This window comes from Cucumis melo, chromosome 2 (genome assembly GCF_025177605.1).
Source record: "Cucumis melo cultivar AY chromosome 2, USDA_Cmelo_AY_1.0, whole genome shotgun sequence".
NCBI lineage: Eukaryota > Viridiplantae > Streptophyta > Magnoliopsida > Cucurbitales > Cucurbitaceae > Cucumis > Cucumis melo.
In genome coordinates, this window is record NC_066858.1 from 5,581,673 (window position 1) to 5,596,787 (window position 15,115).

At 31.4% G+C, this 15,115-nt stretch overlaps 1 protein-coding gene across 1 annotated transcript; it reads right to left on the reverse strand.

The window, feature by feature from the left end:
- Window positions 1-8,050: 8,050 nt before the first annotated feature.
- On the reverse strand, window positions 8,051-13,440 carry LOC103492040 (pentatricopeptide repeat-containing protein At2g22410, mitochondrial). Its single transcript, XM_008452218.3, has 3 exons — window positions 10,577-13,440; window positions 10,427-10,491; window positions 8,051-8,595 (listed from the first exon to the last, which is right to left on the reverse strand). The coding sequence occupies exon 1, from the start codon at window positions 13,246-13,248 to the stop codon at window positions 11,203-11,205; it is 2,046 nt and encodes a 681-aa protein (XP_008450440.2). The 5' UTR covers window positions 13,249-13,440; the 3' UTR covers window positions 8,051-8,595; window positions 10,427-10,491; window positions 10,577-11,202.
- Window positions 13,441-15,115: the final 1,675 nt, after the last annotated feature.

Consider the following 15,115-nt stretch of genomic DNA (forward strand, 5'->3'; position numbering starts at 1 on the left):
TTTAAAAATATATGAATTAAAATTGACTTTTTTAACTACTAGAATTTAGGGTGTGTTGAAATATATTCAAGTGTTTAATTTAAAATATATATCATTTTGGAAAATTTTGGAATGTTTATCAAATACTCAAAATAATTTTAAAGTATATTTAAATATTTTTTAAACAAAAGAGTTAGAAATAAAAATAAATTTTTCGGTGAACTAAATTTTTTTTCTTAATTCAATCCAAATATATAGAACTTCTATACTAAAATTTTCATTTGCATATTAATTGGAACTTTAAATTATAATTTTATCTAGTCTTTTATCACTAAATAAATGATATTGTTCAACTATCTCTCTAAACGAAAATTAAATGAATATAGTAAAACAAAATAAGGTGAAACATTTGACTTTTAAAACTACTACAAAATGTTTCAAATTTATTCATTTCATTATAGTTTCTATATTTGGATGACTATAATACTAAATTTGTTTTCAATTACTAATTTAAGTTTTTGGGTAAGTCGGTAATTTAAGATGATTATCACATATCTCCACTAAATCAATGTTAGTTAATTCATGGTCACATTATAGACAAAAATAAAAAATACAAACTTTGACCTTGTTTTGTTGCTACTAATGTTGATATCATTTGTGATGATAGGAGGAGGTGGAAGCAACTAGGATATGGTTGTGCTTAATTGGATTCTTGATGGTGTGTTTCTTCTTCTGAGGTGGGTAAAGTATTGATCATTGTAGGGAAGATTTGGGAAGTGATAAAGCATAAGAGGTTACTCTAAGGGAGGGTATATTTAGATTCAAACTCCATCAGTTACTCGATTACCAAAGAAGAAGAAGATATGAGTTTGTGTTTGGATTCTGCCATGGCAAAGTCCTCATTTTTTTTCCTCCTATTCTGCCTTTACTTGCCAATTGTGATCTCCCTTACAAACAGTTATTGGAAAGTGAACTCTCATGTTGCTTGGAATTTAGTTAGATAATTAATAAATGGAATGAATATGTATTACAATTAAAATCGATGTCTGAGACCATCTCATGAGGTACATAATTTTAGTATACCGCCTAGCATGCATCCATCGTATTTTGGTTGAGCCAAAGTGTTGGAGGTGATTAACGTAACCTACTAAACAATGTTGTTGTTTTTGTGGAACTCACTAAAATCATTCGGTGGGACAAAGTCATGAGATGAGTGGTATCTCATTTTTCCCCTATGCAATGCGTTGTTACAGTCTTTTTACACATTCATGAGCGTCTAAGGAGTTGGAAAAATGTATTCTTTTTTTCTCTTCTTCACATACCAAACCGTAAATGGTTTGTTCGGCATGCGGCTCAAAGATGTAAATTCTTTATTTATTTATTTTTTATTTTTTTTTTAATGTTTGTTTTCCTAGAAAAAGTTATCAAAAGAAGCTAGAAGCTTAAATCTCTGGCATGCATCTACACACCCATCTCCATTGTTTGAATAATATTTTTTTTAAGGAAGGCAGAATCAAATTTTGGAATGCTTTTAAGTTAGTATTAAGTTAGATTGCCAAATGGATGGACTATCCTACCAACTTTATGCATGGGGAAAACAAAATTCCAAATTTGTTGGTATTATATGTGTTAATTAGAAGTGGTTGAAGAAGGATGGCCAACACCATTATCTCACCATTCTTGACTCTTTTAAAAGCTGAGTTGGTGATTGTTGGAGGTTTGTTGAGAATCATTCCTCCTAATAAATAATTAAAAGTAATTCATGTCTTTTCTCTCTCTCTCTCTCTCTTTTCATTTTCTTTTTGTTCATATAGACATACCCTTGGATTCTTTAATTTAGTCAGAGATAGAGAAATCTATGTTTAGCTAAATTGTATTTTAATCCTAACATTTGTAATTTTGCCAAAAATATGTGTGAACGTTTCAAAGTTTAAAAAATACTTTTAAGCTATAGAATTTTTTTTCAAATAAATCTTTTTAATTTCGGATGGAAACTATTAATGTTCTACGTAAAAAATATCTCAAAGTATTTTAAGGTTAAAATTTAAGAATATACGTTTAATATTATTATATGAAAATAAAATTTAAGAATCCTTTGCTTCTATATTTTTCCATTTTTTTTCTCTCCATTTTCTTCTTCAAATTCTCTTACTCCCCTTATCCTTAGTTCGGTGTTTGACCTTCTAAAATAATTAAATAAAATTGTCCACTTGTATTTGAACCATGACGATAAGAAAAAGAATAATAGAAGCACCAAAAGATTTTATAACTTAAGAATTTTAATATATGTCGTATGTTAAGGGTTGTTTGATCAAAAAAATTCTTGAACGAGAATTGATATAGGTATGATAAACCGATGTTTGTTATACAATTTTTTTTATATTTGTTCATACATAAGCGTTATTCCTATGCATCTCCTTTTTCCTTCCAAAACAATGGATTTTCTCTTCTCTCACTCTTATTGTCTTTCATTTTGTATAATTTATTGCAAATATAGTTAACTAATTTTGTTAATACTAATTTTAAAAAATTAACAAAATTAAATTTTTTACTAAATCAATAATATTTTGTTAAATTACTTGCTTAATTTTTAAAAACAGGAAAATTATATATATATATATATATATATATATATATATATAAAGTCAATATATTTAAACTTCATAGAAACTTTTTTTGTTATTTTTCTTGTATGAGTTGGTTAATTTTTCTATTTGAAAAGAAAAACTCAAATAAATATTCATATTCATTTATTAAATGAATACAATTATTTAATCGACATAAATTGCTGTTTTCTTTTTCTTACCTTAATTTTTATATATTGTTTATTAAAATATATTTCTTTAGGTTATTTAATTTAAACTAATAGATGTAAATAGAATTTATAATTAATTATATACAATGAAGTATACTTAACTGAAATTAAATGGTTACCTTATTCGTAACAAATAAATAACCATATATATATATATATATATATATATATATATATATATATATATATATATATATATATATATATATATATATATATATATATATATTTTCTTTCAAAACTATTGTAATTAAAGTGTGAGTTGGAAAAATTGTCATTGACACGAGTTCGATAGTACAAACAATATATGTTTGAGCTACTGACCACATACTTTAAAATATATTTTGGATATATTTATTTTCTCAAAACTTTGCTAGATTGTGATATAAGAACAGCTTCATATCCAAAATCAACTGAGAACAACACAAAAGAAATGGTCTTGTAATGTTAATGAAATGATAAAATTTGGTAAAAAAGATAAAATAATTTGAAGAGAAAAGTAGTAAGAAGTTATTTCTTTCATGTGCAAACATAGTTACCCAAACTCCTCTGATCAGGAGGCAGCAACTGGCTTGTGTAGAGATTTTCTACTTCCTATGCAACCATAATTTGGAAGCTCTCTTACAGGTCTTTGTGTATAAATCCTTTAGCAAATCAAATCTTTGGATGTGGAAAAACCTACCACTTTTTCCTCAAAAACTTCTTTTACTTTTTGTTACAGGGGCAAAAAATATCCAAGTCATTTTCAACATTTCTTAGGGTCCTCTTAAGGTTTTCCAATATGTGACTTTTGAGGTCCTACATGTAACACCTAGCACCTTCAATATGGGTTTTACCAAGATCTTTCGTAGAGCATCCCAATGTTCTTTATGTGACTTAAGTCTTCTATGGGTAAGAGACTATATAGGCATCCATTCTTCTATGGATCATGCTAATGTCATTCAGTGAGACACTAAAATTCTCCGTTTGGGTCATCTACTTCTCTTATGGGTCTTCTTATAGCCCTATTAAGGTTCCCTCTGGGTCGTCTTTTAAGCTTCTACCATGAGTAACTGTCTTAGCTCTTCCATGAGTTCTACTAAAATTCTCATCTGTCTTTCCAGTGATCGTTTCATATGTCCCAACTAATCTACTTAGATCGACCTCTTAAAGTTACAGGTGATAGTTTCTTGTATATATCTATAATATATAACATAAAGTTTAAAGAAAACATGTCTACTATATTTATGTTAAAAAAAAAAAACATGTATTTTATTCCCCGACCTATCATCATACTTTATATGTTTTTTTTCCTCAATGTCATCATATGCTTTAAAAATATTTTCTTATATCTCAATGCATGGTAAGTTGATATACTTTTTTTTTTTTTTACATATTTTTCAATAATTAATCATAACTTTTGTATATAGCAATGAATAAGAAGTAATAATGTCTATAAGACATTTGTATATATATGTAGTACCCATCCAAAAAGTGATTCAAGATTCAAAAAGATCAATGATTTTTTTCTTTCTTTTTCTTTTTCTTTCCTTTTTTTTTTTTTATTTGGAAGAAAATAGGGAGACAAAGTTTATGAAAGTACATCAAGAAGTTGAGCCTTTTTTTTTTTCAAGTGATGGATTGAAATAGAAGTGGAACTCCTAATTAATTTATGGAGTGTAAAATTAAAAAAAAAAACAATTATTATAGAAATGTATGTTAGAGAAAATTGATTTTATTGGACAATATAGGGTTTTTGATGAGGTTAAAAGGGAATTCCAAAATAAAGCTCAATGTTTTTTTTTAAAAAGAAAAAAGAGAATAGGGAGACAAAGTTTTATGCAAGTGCATTAAAAGGTTTAGGGCTTTTTTGTTTCAAGTGATGGGTTGAATTGAAGTGGAAGTCCTAATGAAATTGAGTGTACTAAAATAAAAAAAAAAAACCATTATTATAGAATTGACTTTACTATATAATAAATTTTTCATGAGATTAAACAAGAGTTCCAAAATTACACTTTATATAATATATACATATATAAAAATTGTCTTTATATTAATATTAGTAACTATCATAGTGGTAAAATAATCATCTAGTCCCCTTTAAATCCAAGTTCAATCCTGAGTTGTTATGTTTTTTTCCTATTAATTTTCTAAAGTATAAACTACGAGACACCTCGTCAAACAAAACGTTTGGATTCGCAACTGCCTTCAATAATGTTTTTTATTAAGTAAATATAGTGTATAAGAATTAACGCATTGTTGGTTTTCAAATATAATCCTAATAAAGATTAATTCTGTTATGTATGAAAGTTCAAATACTAAACTTTATCATTAACAACAAAAAGTAGAAGAACCAAAAGGTGATGTGAGAAACCATGAAGAGGATGATGATTAAAACATACTATATACTTGTCATCGAGTGTGATAATGGGTGTGGACATCCAATCAATTTGGATGATGCTGTCTGGCATGGGTGAAAGCAATCGCACAAGTCTTACCAAATGGGGACATACAATATATATACATATATATATTTATAGCTTCTTTTCAATGAGATCAATTAAGACCTTATAACATGTGAAAAGATAAAAGCAAAAGGACAACACTGAATATTATTCTTTATTCTTTGTGTTTCCTCATCTGCCACAACTGTTCATGTGGACTCTCACGCATCACACATTCATCCTCTTCTCTAATTGCACTCTATTTCTTTTTCTTTTTCGATCTGAGCATAATGCTTATTTACGACGATGCTAAAGTAATCAGTTTCACTCTTTCAAAGAGTTGAAATTGGGTAGTAAATCAATGTTATTAATTTTGTGTTGGTGATTACTTCTACTTTTGCTTTTATTTTCTGAAGGATCTTTGACTGACTTGTGGTCTGCATTTCAATGTTTTCCCACGTTTATATTTCGTATTGCATTTCAACTTGACTTTAAGATGGGCAATGCATGGATCATTGGGGATACAAAAACTTGGGATTTGTATCTCAGATGTATTATTAATCTTAATGAATTAGAAGGTCTTGAATGGGCTATGACGTTGTCCCATCTTTTATCTTTTTGTTAGATTACGTCCTTCGTCTGTCTGGTGTTTGGTATTGATTGCTAGAGGCTATCTTCTTCTTTTCTTTTCTTTCTTTCTTTTTTTTTTTTTTGGTTAATTTCTTTTATATATGATTTGGTGGGTATGCTTGAGCCCTTTGTTATGGATCTATACACGTTTATCTGTAAGGATCATATCCTTAAAACAGGTTAAAAGTTTTCTCTACAACTTAGTCTTTGAGTTGTTAATACAATTGATTGGGCACAGGAAGAATTAATAAGAGTTAGGGGGAGTCTAATTCAGAAACTACTAGAGTAAGCTTATTCATATATAGGAAGCCCAACTACGGAGGTGATTGTGAAACAGGTAGCAACAAGTTTATGGGAGCCTAAACAATCTATATGGGTGTGATCTCGTAATTCAAGATACTTCATCTATCAGATAAGTTTATTATAAAACTATTGAACCATTATCTTATCGAGATCACTTGGAATACATTCTTGAAGGACTTGGCAATGTGTATAACCCATTTGTAACTACAATTCAAAATCGTATTAATCGCCCTTCTATTGCAGATGATCGGAGTTTACTTATTGCGTATGATACTTGCTTGGCGAAACAAACAACTATAGATCAATTAAATGTGATTCAAGCCAATCTAGCGAATGTATTGTCTGAGCAGAATTTTCGTCGATCACTTGGTCCCCATCGTTCATTTTTATGTCCTGAAACTCGTAGATAGTAAATGTAATCCGTTGGCCATTATTAATATAGTGTTATTATTATGATTTCAATAAATCATTATTGATTATATTATTGGTTTTGTATTAATAACTTAATCTAATAAACCAACATCCTAAGTTGTTTGATGAGTCTTAAATAGTATATAGAGACGTACAAAAATCAATATTTGAGATACAACTCAAAGGGTCTATAGTATAGGGATAAGATTGGGTATCTTATCCTGGTAATACTATGGATACAACTCACATTGTATTTGATACAAACTTAATGATCCAATGCGTTCGTGTAGATATAACTCCGTTAACTAGTTAGGTTTCTATTTCATTAGAATGACTTAACTAACTTAGTCTTAATCCTAAGTGTATTATGAACTCCTGTTCGCGAGTAATTATCCTTTGATTTGTACGGATGAGAGTGACCAGATTGCTGACTCAATATGCTTATCATTTTGGAGACAAGACCTAGCAGAGAGTTGGAAACATAATCACACAAGATAAAATTCACTTATTCCCCACTTATAAGTAAATGAGTGTTTTCTTAAATGGTGCAAGACTTGAATAAAGGGTCCTACACTCTTTATAGCATGAGAGGAGTTTCTGTTTAGTGGTTGGACCATAAACAGATTGTTCATTAGAGGAGCTCCGGTTTTTAAGAACTATGAAGTAACTTAAGGGTAAAACAATAATTTGACCCAAATGGTGTTACAAACACTTGTGAAGAACTAACTTACTGATATTGGTCTATATTCGTAGACATTATGGTAAGGTCTATACCCCTATTTCTTGTAATATGTCTATTGGCATTATGACATGTTACTATTCCTTCTCTAACTCTAAGTTTAATCTAAGTTTATTTTAAGAAAAAAAAAATACTTGTGCACTTTATTGGCCAGGTCTCTAGACTTGCTTGTTCTTAGAGCTTTTTATAACTATTATGTATTAACTAGGTTAAATTACAAGTTTAGTCGATAAACTTTTGAGATTTATGTTTATTTGATTATTAGACTTTTAAATATGTCTAATTGGTTTCTAAACTTTCATATGACTAATAGATCACTGGCATATTCAAAGAAAAAAATTGGTTGAATGATCTAATGAAATTTTAAACTTTCAATTTTTATTGGGAAGATTGAAAGATCGGTAGGCAAACTAAAAGTTTGGAGACTATTAAATAATTTTAAAAGTAAATGACCAAACTTATAATCTAACCCATAAAACTCTAGCCTTGCGTTAAATTTGTCTTTTTCAACCGACATTATATTCCACATTCTTATTTCAAATACGATCTTCACCTTTTTAACTTCTGTATGGTCATTCTTCTTTACTTGAAACATACACATAAATATATATTAGTACAATTGGGTAGAGGAATTCGAATTACAATTCTTGTAGTTACTAGCAAATTCGTATTTCGATTATAATTTAACTTACGTCACAAGAAAAAGAACTTTTAACTATATTCTAAAATTTATGTAGACACATTGGTATCTATAGTTGCATATGACACTTGATTCGAAAGAAATAACTTACCTCATGTCATATATAGTTATGGGATGATTGGATGTGACTTTTTCCATCATTCTTCTGACATCTTAGATGAGAAACCAAGGCCAATCATCTCCTCGCCTTTTTCTTTCCAATGTCGATATTCAGGAATATCCATCGAGAAACCATAAAGATTTTGTGTGGACTCCATCAATTTCTTTTAAGTTTATTTAGTGTGTTGGCTCTAGCACCGAACAAATCAACACACACAACATACCAACTATTCATCACTTACAGCTAGTGCTTTGTGGGTATCTAATCTCATAAACTCCCCTAGCTTTTACCACTCGGTGTCTGTATCGGGCCAGCAAAGTGCAAGTGTTCGTTGTAATCTTTCATATCTCTATGCATTTCACTACTCTACTGGAAACTCCCTTAAACCCAGTAAGATTCATTTTTTTTTCTAAGTGCCATCCTTACCACAAGATCATTTTTTAGAGCATACATCCCAAAGAGCACTTTTAACATTGAGTAGGCCATCTTCAAAATCTGGGGAAAGAGCATATAATCACATTGTGAAGTAGACGATGTCATAAGACAAAAGTCAAAGAAGACGAACTAAAGGTCCTTAATAATCTATATATAGTTGAGTTCTCCTGCCCAGAATGAGTAAGAAGAGTGAGAAGTAGCATACAAAATCCACTTAATGAATTTTCTTTTGTTTTTTACCAGAAATCTCACAAATCATATTCAATAATATAGACTATTATTTGTGGTTTAAATCTTATTTTAGTAAACAAATCCTTGGTGTGTTTGACCCAATGGAGTTTGGAAGTAGGACTAGGAAAGTGGAGAGTTGTGAACTACACTCCTTTTTTGGTACTCCTTTTTTGGTTCAATGGGTTGGTGGGTCCACCAAAATGTGCTGATTGGCATGACTTCCCACTCTAGATGTGGGAGATTTGAACCTCTCAACATACTAAAAAGTAAACTCCTTGCACTGTAGCTCTCAAGAATTCACAACTCCCTAGACTTCATAACTCTTTACTTCTTACCACAAACACCTTTTTGTTTATAGTTTCTTAATAAAACTTTCTAATGTTCTATATTTTTTTAATACTATTTCTATTAAGAGGAAGTCTAACGTGTTTTTCAACATGACATCAAACCCTCCCCTCACCCTTTGATCTCTAAGGTTCGGATTTTCTTTCCTTTTCTTTTTTTGGATCAGAAACATTTCATTGGTTGATGACATAAGGGAAGGCCCAACACCTAGGGGTGATTACAGGAAAGCCCTCAAATTGGAAAGAGAGAAAAATAGCTATAATGAGTCCTCAAATTGATCTCTGCATCTCTAAGTTTTTAAAATACAACTTTAGTCTCTAAACTTTTAAAATTACTTATTTAGGCCTAGAATTTTCAAATTTTTTAAAATAAACGAGTTTACTCAACACATTAAAAATTCAACATTCCATTACATATGAAATCCAAAATTGTATCCAACCTTTGATTCTTCATCTATATCATAAAAGAAATGACTACCTTAGGGTTGGATTAGCTATGTTTGCAGGCTATTGGTTTTTTCAACATATTCAAGGATTCTTTTTCTCAGTTGCTTACTCTTCTTTTGTTGGTATCAATTTCAAAGTTTTTGTGATCGACAACAACGTGATACTTTTAGTTTGTTGGTTCGTTAGGACTATAAGGGTTTGCTTTCGTCGTTTTGTGGAGTCTTCTTTTTTCATTGTATCTCGATATTATTATCTTCCTCTAGTTTACTTTGTTTCTCTACTCTGTTGAGGGTTTTTGTATCCTTGAGCCTTAATTTCCTTTTATTTTAATTCTAGTTTAAAAAATGAAAATTAATTTTAAATAAAGAAATGTCAAGTAAGCTTAAGAAAACAAAAACAAATTAAAAAATCCAGCCATAATCTATTAGCTACAATAACTAAAAGATAACAAATATCAAGTTTGAAAATTCAAGAACCCAATGTTACCAAAGTTCAACTTCTAAGTCGAATCTTAGGAACCCTTTTTAAAAAAAAACACCAAAAAACAAGTAACGACAACAAAGACTAAAAGGGTTTTTCACGCAAAGTTTGACTTCAATATAATCTTCTGGAGTTTAACTTACCAAAATCAAATGTACATGAGAACAAAATAGAACTAAAGTATATTTGCACTTTATCTCCCCTCAATTTGCTTCATGCAAAGGAATTCAAGAAAACATGGCTAAAAAATTGAGATGCTACTAGCATGTTGAGCACGTAAACCTTAATCATCATAACCCACCAACTACCATTACATGGAAGCATATAAATAAAACTCGCTGGTGACTTGCTTTAAAAAAGATGAGGCAAGAAATGAGCTGAATCCGAACCTGGCTAACATTTCAGTTCAACTGTTTGAAGTTCTTGCCAAGTCGATACCATGCTTCAAATATAACTGAGCAAGGGAATGCAAGTTAAAAGTCAAGAAACTGAAATGTCCGAAAGGAACTCATTACGTACATTAAAGAACATTTTCATACCATTCAGAAGTTTCTTCAAATCAAGATCTTCCTGCAGAAGCACTTTTTGGACTACTAGAGGTAGAACATCATCATCGTTAACAAAGAGAATCATATCAATTTGAGTGTGTTTGGCCCAAGGAGTTGCGAAGTAGAAGTTGTGAACTCCACTCCTTGTTTGGTCAAAGGAGTTTGTGGATCCCACTAAAAAACATCAATTTTATATCTTATCAACTCATTACATCGTGGGTCTAAGAGTTCAAAACTCCCTATAATTTCTAGGAACTCACTATTCAACTCCTTGCCCCAAAAATCCTTGAACTAGAATAGAAAACTTTCTTTTATTAACTAACATTTTTTAAACTGGGTGTCGAAGGGCCCGGCTCCTTGTATTATACGTATAGCCCATCTCTCATTAATCTTCAGATAGACTTCACCCACTCAAGGCCTATCTGTGGGAGATAATGAAATGGTTTAAGTCTCAAGAGGCTTGAACCCAAGATTTCAAAGGATATGTCCAAATTTTCAAATCCTTGTAGCCTGGAAATCCTTCAGGGTGCTAGATAGCTATCCATGATTGTTCTTTCAAGCACAAGCATGTGAGAGCGAGCTTGGTAGGTTTCTCAACTCAAATCTGGCAACCTAGATTAACACCAAGAGGAAAATTCTTTGAATAAAGAAGTATCGACCTCAATAACTTCAAGCTGTCTTGTTAACCATGTCAAACATTCATAAATTTTCTCCGATTGAGGATGTGACTTGTCACGAATTATAAACTCATAAACTAAACCGTTCATCTCAATCGAACTACAACCTGGTGTTTTCTCTACCCCTCTTTCTTCCATCATCTTTCTTACCTTCCTTGCCTGCTCCCACATATTAGCATCACCATACATATTAGCAAGCAAAACATAAATTCCACTATCATGAGGATCCAACTCAAGAAGCTTAGAAGCGGCTCTTTCTCCCATATGAACATTTCCGTGAATACGGCTGCCAAAGAACAATGCTCCCCACACTACAGCATCAGGTTCGAAAGGCATGCTCCTAATAAGCTCTTCTGCTTCTTCCAAGAAGCCAGCCCTACCTAGAAGGTCCACCAAACAAGAATAATGCTTAAGTTTTGGGGAAATACCAAATTTAGAGCTCATTTGGTAAAAATAGTCTCGTCCTTGATCAACCAGGCCACCGTGACAACAAGCTGATAGGACCCCAATGAAGGTGATCTCGTCAGGCACTAGTCCAATGCTAATCATCTCTGAGAAGTAAGATATGGCAGCATGTGCTTGTCCGTGAAGTGCTAGACCACAAATTATAGCTGTCCATGTCAACGAGTTTCTTCCTGGCATCTCCTCAAAAACCTGTATAGCCTTTTTAATGTTCCCACACTTAGCATACATGTCAACTAAAGCAGTTCCTAAGGCAACATTCATAGTAAGATCGTGTTTATCGACATAATGGTGCATCCAAATTCCAACATCAAGTGCTCCAAGTTGAGAGCACGCAGATAAACAGTTAACGACAGTAACCCCATCCGGGGCAACGTTGCTGGCCTGCATTTCATGAAACAAAGCCAAAGCCTCCTTACTACGCTTGGCTTGAACAAAGCCACCAATTAGAGCATTCCATGGCACAACATCCTTCTCTGGCATCTCATTGAACAGCCTCACAGCACTTTCCAACAACCCAAATTTGGCATATCCAACAACCATTATAGTCCATGAAACAACAGTTTTCTTTGGCATGTTCTCAAATAGTATTTTCGCAGCCTCAATATTCTTACACTTAATATACATATCCATCAACGCATTGGCAAGTGGAACGGTCAAATTCAAACCCATTTCTTCAATGAATTGATGAAGCTTTCTTCCAAGAGCTAAATTTTCAAGCTGAGCAGAAGCTGAAACGACTCCAATCATTGTGACCTCATCTGGCATCACATTCAGTTCCCCCATCTTGTAATAAAGATCCAACGCCTCGTCTGCCAGACCACACCGAACGTATCCATTGATAATGGAGTTCCAAGAAACCAAATCTCTCACACAACTTTCATCGAATACCTTACGTGCAGCTAACAATTCTCCACACGAAACCAACACATGAATGATTGCATTGTGCACAAACAAATCCGAATCAAAACCCAACTGTATTACATGCCCAAGAATCTCATTAGCAGTGCAACTCAACGAAAAACCGGCACAAACTTTGAACAACAGAGGATACGTATAATTATCAGGAGTCGCACTACCTTTTCTAAGCATATTCCTGTACAAAAGAACGGCATATCTGGGATTTTCACTCTCTATATAGCCCCTAATCGCCATATTCCAAGAAAAAACATTTGGGTTTGCAGCATTGTTAAGAATTTTGTCACAATAGTCCAAATTTCGCCATTCTGAAATCGCACAGAAAGCAACGAGGCGACTCAGAGCAAACCCATCTGAGATCAAGCCAGTTGAAATCATTTGGGCGTGAATTTGCTTCATTTGCGCCATAGAAGAGCATGCTTCTAAGAGGGAGAGAAGTGGGTTGGATTGAATCAGAACGTGAGATGCGTTCCAATTGGTGGGTTTATCTTTGTGATGTGGAAGAGAGTGAGTGTGGAGTAGGAAAATGAAGGGGATTTGAAATGTTGATCTTGGGACGAAATGCAGATATCTAAAGATGAGATTGCTGACATTAAGATTGATCATGAAGCCCAAGTTGAAGTGAGAACGATACGAAGGATGTAAATATGGTGGCAAACGATTGATCGAAGATGAGAGTTCCTACACGTTCAAAATTGAATCTTGGATTCTCCAATGCACACTATTATAACAAAAAAACAAAAGAAAACTAAAAATAAATGAGTTCCATGACTTCAAAATAAAACATTTGAACACTCCAATTCAACTCAATTCAAAATAAGAGTTAAGAGCAACAATCCTGGTTAGATCTTACTATAAAGATAATGGATCAAGGTAGTGTTGGAAATGCGATCAAAGTTCCACATAGATTAAATATGAAGATGACCTTTGGTTCTTTGGATAATAAAGAAGTAAAGTTACGAGGGTTTATGCCTAACATGAACAATATCATATCAACCTTAAATGTTATAAGTAAACTAATTTGAGAAAAATCAAAATGTGAGTGAGTGTCAAAACTTCTTGAATAAATCAGATTTGTGGATAAAAACTCGTCAATGAGTAAATGGGTCATTAAACATATAATTAAGAATGTTCACCGTCGTGTAGGTACAACGTGGCATGAGGGGTCATACTCATGCAAAAGAGGAAGAAGGTAATATTCAAAACTCTATGTCCCATAATAGCCGTAAGTTATAACAATTGCATATGAAAAAATGTGTAGCGTACACTAAATCAGTCTAGTGAAAATTATAGTACACATTTTATTTTTTTCAGTAGTATTTTTTCTAAAATGTCAAATTTTAGCTCTTACCGTTTCAATATATTTTAAATTTAATCATTTTGGTTATTAATAGCTAAATAATAATACTAATAATTTTAGGAAATACAGACGTGAATATATTGCTAAATGTAAAAAAATTTGAAAAAAAAATCATCAATAAACTAAATAAAATTTTTATTGAAACTCCAATAATTTTAACATAAAATACACAAACTAAACGGATAGTGTGTAACCTTTCACAAAATTTGATGGTGTTTAATATTAGTTGGCTTTGATTCTTTGAAAAGATATAAATGGTATTATTTGCCTTTTTGAAAACCACTATTGTTGCATAAACAAATCTAACTTTGAAAAAAAAAAGTATGAGTTATTACTTTTCAGACAATTTGTAATGATAGAAAGTTGAATTCTGAATCCAAAGAAATAGGGTTAATTGTATAATGAGCAAAACAATTAGGTCGGTTAAAAATAGCAAGCTCAAACCACATTTTAAAATAGGAAATATAAAAAATGCACAAATACACGGGATACCTTCTTGATACACTTTATATATCTGACATTTGGTATATCTTTGATATACCGTTGATATGAACTTGATACACTATTGATAAACACATGATACACAATTGATACCTCTTGATACACTCCATTTATTTATATTTGCCGTCAAATATCTTATTGTTGCAACTTCTTTTAGGAAAACATCTAAATTTTGATAAAATGCAAACTTCTAAACTAAATTATTTCCAATTTCATTAATTAAAATAGTATCACGTGCATTTGATGACGAATATATACAAATGTCTTATATTTGATATATTAAGAATATTTAATATTCTTGTTCTTGTTTGCTTACTGATATCTCATACGTTATTGATTTGTACTTGAAAATGTAATATGTTAGTTGTTTGATGTTTAATAGAATACTGACGTACTCTACGACTTTGATATATTGTTAAAAAAGGAGAAAAATAAACTAAAATTAGTTGCATGTGAGATGAAATATATGAAGAGAAAAAATACGAAAGAAAACTCCGAGGAGAAGATTTATTTTAATTTATTATTTTTTAGACGTATGGGAGAGAGACAAAGGATAAATAGAATTTTATTGGTTTTTCTGTATTTGCAAAGGTAAAAAAGAAAAAATAATCA

Bases quoted from the DNA above. Each gene is read 5' to 3' on its own strand.
- LOC103492040 (XM_008452218.3), bottom strand. From the start codon at position 13,248: ATGATCAATCTTAATGTCAGCAATCTCATCTTTAGATATCTGCATTTC.